This window comes from Pistacia vera, unplaced genomic scaffold, assembly GCF_008641045.1.
Source record: "Pistacia vera cultivar Batoury unplaced genomic scaffold, PisVer_v2 Contig233, whole genome shotgun sequence".
NCBI lineage: Eukaryota > Viridiplantae > Streptophyta > Magnoliopsida > Sapindales > Anacardiaceae > Pistacia > Pistacia vera.
Window position 1 is genome coordinate 964,766 of NW_022196039.1, and position 5,480 is coordinate 970,245.

At 35.3% G+C, this 5,480-nt stretch overlaps 1 protein-coding gene across 1 annotated transcript; it reads right to left on the reverse strand.

Annotated features, from left to right (window-relative positions):
* Window positions 1-318: 318 nt before the first annotated feature.
* On the reverse strand, window positions 319-4,906 carry LOC116131388. The gene is made up of 7 exons (XM_031417036.1): window positions 4,896-4,906; window positions 2,207-2,886; window positions 1,797-2,110; window positions 1,485-1,683; window positions 1,056-1,409; window positions 868-957; window positions 319-359 (listed from the first exon to the last, which is right to left on the reverse strand). Exons 1-7 carry the CDS (start codon window positions 4,904-4,906, stop codon window positions 319-321), a joined length of 1,689 nt encoding a protein of 562 aa, XP_031272896.1.
* Window positions 4,907-5,480: the final 574 nt, after the last annotated feature.

The window sequence follows — 5,480 nt, forward strand, 5'->3', positions numbered from 1 at the left end:
AACACGGTGAGCTGGCCGGGTCCTGGGTCGACCGGTGACATAAGCAACGTTACTGTTCACAGAATGCAAAATTGCGGAATTTGAATCCAAATCATAAACTCCTGAATAAAAACCTTAGCAAAGCATCATCAAACATCATTACATCAGTAATATAACAAATTACAAATCAAAATAACAAATTAAAGGAAGAAATCACATAATATAATAGTTTTTGACTTCTTTCAACACTTCAATATTCTAACAAAAAAATTATTTTCACCCAATGGTTTTCAATCCATCATTCCATCCTCAATTAAAATTTACAGTTCACACATCATCTCACAGATGATCGTCATCATTAGTAACATCGGCAACATCATCTACAAAAAATTCTAGCAAAAAAGGAAAACCATAAGTTAAATCTTCTCATTAAAACTAACTGAATATAAAGTAGCTACTACCAAATTGAATTGCTTAAAAAATTGAAAACAAACTTCTGAAGCATCTGTTGAGTCATAATAAGAAGGGTGATCATCACCATCTATAGGAATAGCTCATTCTCCATATAATGATTGTTCCAATTCATCATAATTAAGCTCACCAACCTCCTCTTCCTCATCAACTATCCACCATTCAGTTTTATCAATACTCTCATAATCAACAGGATTATAAGTAATTTTCTTGTAACAACTCCTGAACCAACAGAATTAAATGTTCAAATCATGACCAGTAAAGACATCAATAAGAATAACAAAATGAAGAAGGCTTTATACATATTTTGCAAACGTAAGTTATAATGAGTGAAAACCAAATCATTTAACCATGGATGCTCCAATCTGTTCCTCTTTTTAATATGTATGCATTCAAAAACACTCCAATTTTGCTCACATCCAGAAGAGGCTGAAGTTTGACTTAGAATTTTGATTGCAAACTTTTGCAAATTTGGAGCACTAAACCCAAATGTCATCCACCATTCATCTAATTGAGAATAAAGTATAAATTACATAAGAAATAAACATAATTTCATAACTTAAAAATTAGACTTAAAAAGTTAATATTTAATAACTATTACATACCCGGCCGTGTAGTTTTGCAAGTTTGAAGAGTAAGCTCACGAGAAAAGCTTTCTAGACGGTCTCGATATAATCTACTCTCTTCCAGTAACATTGTCTTGCTCATTTTGAATGCACTTGCTTTATTGTCAATAGTGTCAAGGAAACCATACATGACCTCAGGTTTTTTGGAAAAAGTATCATTGTCATATTTAAAAGCAGGATTCAAATAATATGCTGCTGCATGGATATCATGGCGCAACATCCTATCCCAACACATCTTAATAATTGTTGTATAAGGCTTATACAAGATTTTCCTATTCTTAAACAACTTCTTCATCTCCATCCTTGTTCTGTACATGCCATCATACACATATCCTATTGAAGGCCTCTCATATCAGTCTAAAATTTGGAGCATATGCATCAATGGATTCACAACTTTGGTAATTATACCAATGTCATCCCAGAATCGGTTATCTAGGACTATGGAAATAAAGGCTTTGCCTTTATTAGTTTTTGCATATCGAGACTCCACAAAAGTTCTATCTGTCACTGTAGATTCCAAGTCACGTTTGTGCTGATGTAGGCTGCTCAATGCAATGAAGGTTGTGGCAAAACGGGTTGCACCTGGGCGTATAATTTCTATCCAACCCTATTCAAGTGATAGACAACAAATGTTAGTACTTAGTAAATTATTAAAAAATGTACATATATAATATGATTTGACAATGTAAATTATAAACATATGAGGTAAAGGTATATAACCTGTTTTTCCCTCAACAAAACTAGCACAAAGGAATGATTACACACAGACTTTGTAACCTCAGATGCACGTTTCGAAAGGTTAACTATGTGACTCATCTCAGCTATGTCTTTCAACATCAAATTAATGCAATATGCTGCACAAGGAGACCAAGTAATACTACTATATTTTTCTGACAACATTCTTCCAACAACTTTATAATTTGCTCCATTGTCAGTGACAAGATGGACAATATTGTTTGGTCTGACCCATAAAGCTATTTCCTCAAACAAGCTAAACAATGTTGTAGCATCCTTTACAACATCCGAATCATCCACTGATTTCACAAAACACAATCCTTTAGGACAGTACACTAGAAAATTAATCAGCAACCTATGTGAATTAGTTGTCTAACCATCAGCCATTAAAGTACATCCAACATCCTCCCAAGTTTTCTTATAACCATCAACAAGTAACTGCACTTCTTTCCTAGCATCTCTCAATAAATTTACACGCAAGTTATGATATGTTGGGATTTTATACCCAGGACCAATTGCAGTTATAGCATCCACCATAGGTTGAAAATAAATTGAATTAATAACATTAATTGGGATGCAAGAATCATAAAATAACCTTGCAACAGCCATGTCCACTCTCCACTTAGCTTCTTTTCTTGCTAAAACACTCTTAATTGAGGGCTGAGACCTAGGCTTATTCCTCGAAGCAAAATAGTCACCTATCCCAATAGATCTTTTTCTCTTACTGCTTGAAGTTGGAGTTGGACATGGAGAAACCTTTTCACACTCTTGATCTTCATCTAACATATCACCCTCAAATTGTTGTACACTAGCTCCATAAGGTTTGACATTCTTACGAAGTTCAACTTTTTGTTTATTCTTGACCCCAATTTCATTTAGTGCTTCTTTAATCTTGAATTTAACATCGAAAGGAACTTTAGAGCACTTTCCAACTTCTCCCTTTATACCCGCTAGATGCAGTTTCACTCGATAAATTCCTCCACCTCTGATTATCTTGCCACAGTAAATACATTTTAATATCTTCTTCCCATTTTCATCCACGCTCTCATTAACATGTTCCCATGCTATATCATTTCTTCCTCAAAAAGATTGTGAAACATCCATGGAAGTAGATTGTTGACAAGACCCAGATGATGACATATTCTCTGTCTTTAATGTTGATCTCTAACCTAGTGATACAAATAACAAATAAGTTAGTAATAATTAATAATTAACCCTTATTACTACATAATCATGCATTGTGGCAATTAACCTCAATCAACCAAATACTCATGCATTGTAAATATACATTACTAATAAAATTAACCCTTATTATTTTTCATGCATGTGCTGAACTGAAGAACAAATTTTTTTGTTGCTTTCATGCTTTGTTTGTGGGTTTATCTTAACTCTTACGACCTCCCTGTTCAGTCTTCAGGTCATATATTAATAAATCTAATATCTTCATTCTTCAATGCTCAAATCAAATATTCATTCATCATTCACCAAAACAAAATTAAAGGTTTGTAGTTTGCTACTATAATAGTGGAATGTACATTAGTAAGGTGACACCGTAACAGTTACCTGGTTCTGGTGAAGATGAGCTACCGTTGACAGTTGAGTTGACCGTTGGAGAGGTGGAGCTCGGTTGTGAACAATGCAACTATGAAGAGCTGAGATACAAGCAATGTGAGGGGACGAGGCGATAGTTCCTGGGCAAGAAGAAGACGAGATCGACTATGTAGCTTTGAGAAGATTAACAACGATGGATGAACAATGTAGATCGACGGTGAAGAAGAGTGTGAGAGGACAGAGAAGATCGTGAAATGGGAGGAGATTTGCGGTACCCTAGCTGACGACGAAGTAAGCAGTTGACGGTGAAGGCTGAAACGATAGATTCGACGGTGAAGGGGAGACTTCGGTGGAAGATTTCAGATGGATCGGTGGGTGCTACAGTGCATCGGTCCAACCACGGGTGTAAGTGGGCAGACTGATATAAGCAGTTTTGAGCCTCACCTGGCCCGACTCACCAACGGGGTCCCGGTTCAACCGGCCAGGCCGAGTTTTAAAACAATGATAAAAAGTATAAGAATGATTCAAAGCAAGTTAGAGTGAGAAAACCCACACCCAAACATAACCACCCCAACCCACCCAAATTTTGATTTAAAGAAGTATAGGAATGATTCAAAGCAAGTTAGAGTGAGAAAACCCACACCCAAACATAACCACCCCAACCCACCCAAATTTTGATTTAAAGAAGTATAGGAATGATTCAAAGCAAGTTAGAGTGAGAAAACCCACACCCAAACATAACCACCCCAACCCACCCAAATTTTGATTTAAAGAAATAGGGTGGAGTGGGGAGGGGTAGTATACAATTTTGGTAGTTACGCTTTTTTTTTCGATGACCGAGGGTGTCCAAGTCAGCTTATGCGCACTTCAACTAATCCCCTGGAACTACCAACCGAGTAAGAGTTCCAGTGGCTACCCCTATTAGCAACCAATGAAGGGCTCGAACTCATGACCTCTTAAGTAATATATCTAAGAGTCTTTATCAAACCACTCGACCACTCAGAGATAGTTAATTTGTTAGTTAAGTTGAGTTCCACATTTTTGCAACTACTATATATATACTTCATTTTCACTTGAGGTTGAAGAAGAATCAAAAACCATGATGAACTAGTGTGTGTGTGTGTATATATATACTTTATGTTCATTTTTTTTATATTGTACCATTTGGAAGATGATGAAGATTTAACAAAAGAAATCCAACAAATAAAAATTGAAGTTAAAGAATTAAAAGAACAACAAAAACAACATTCGAACATATTTGTTGCTAAAGAAAAAGGTTTAGCAATAATGAAAGGTCAAATAATCTACAATGGAAATACTTTATCATTACAAAATTTGAGAGAGCCAGTGAAACCATCTACTAACAAGTCGGCTATGGCTTCGTGTATTAAATTATGATGGTATTATACCATATGAAAATCTAATGGATAGTTTTGACTTTAAAACTATCTTGGCGGATCAATTGAAGAAGAATCCAAAACCATGGACAAGTCAACACACTGATATAATCCGGTAGATTAAAGCCCAAATTACCCATTTGCCATGTTTGCATTTAGCAGACCCATTAGCCTTAAAAATAGTAGAAACAGATGCCTCAGATTTGGGATATGGAGGTATTCTCAAACAAGTAAAAGGTTGTCCAATATACTTCCAAATTTTGGAATGAAACTCAACAAAAATACTCCACTATCAAAATAGAAATTTTATCCATTGTCTTATGCATTTCTAAGTTTCAAAGTGATTTACTCAATAATAAATTTTTACTTCGTATGATTGCCAAACTGCTAAACATGTTTTACAAAAGGATGTTCAAAATATTGCATCAAAACAAATTTTTGCAAGATGGCAAGCAATTTTATGTGTGTTTGATTTTGACATTGAATACATCAAAGAAGAAACTAATTCCCTGCCTGACTTCCTCACCATGGAATTCCTTCAGGGGAGGTAACCATCATGCCACCCAAAAAGACCAACCCTCCATGGTATAATCTACAATGGTATAATAAATGCGGTTTTATACCTATCTTCAATATCCCTTTGGTATCAGAGCCAGGGAGGAGGCACTGATTTAGGATTGTTAAAATTTTGTTTATTAATTATTTTGAGTACCGAGTCATT

Excerpts from the sequence above, each read along its gene's own strand:
- LOC116131388 (XM_031417036.1), bottom strand. Across the intron at positions 2,111-2,206 it reads AACTTGGGAGGATGTTGGAT|TGGATGATTCGGATGTTGTA; the intron begins GTACTTTAATGG and ends TTGTGAAATCAG. Across the intron at positions 1,684-1,796 it reads TTTTGTTGAGGGAAAAACAG|GGTTGGATAGAAATTATACG; the intron begins GTTATATACCTT and ends TCACTTGAATAG.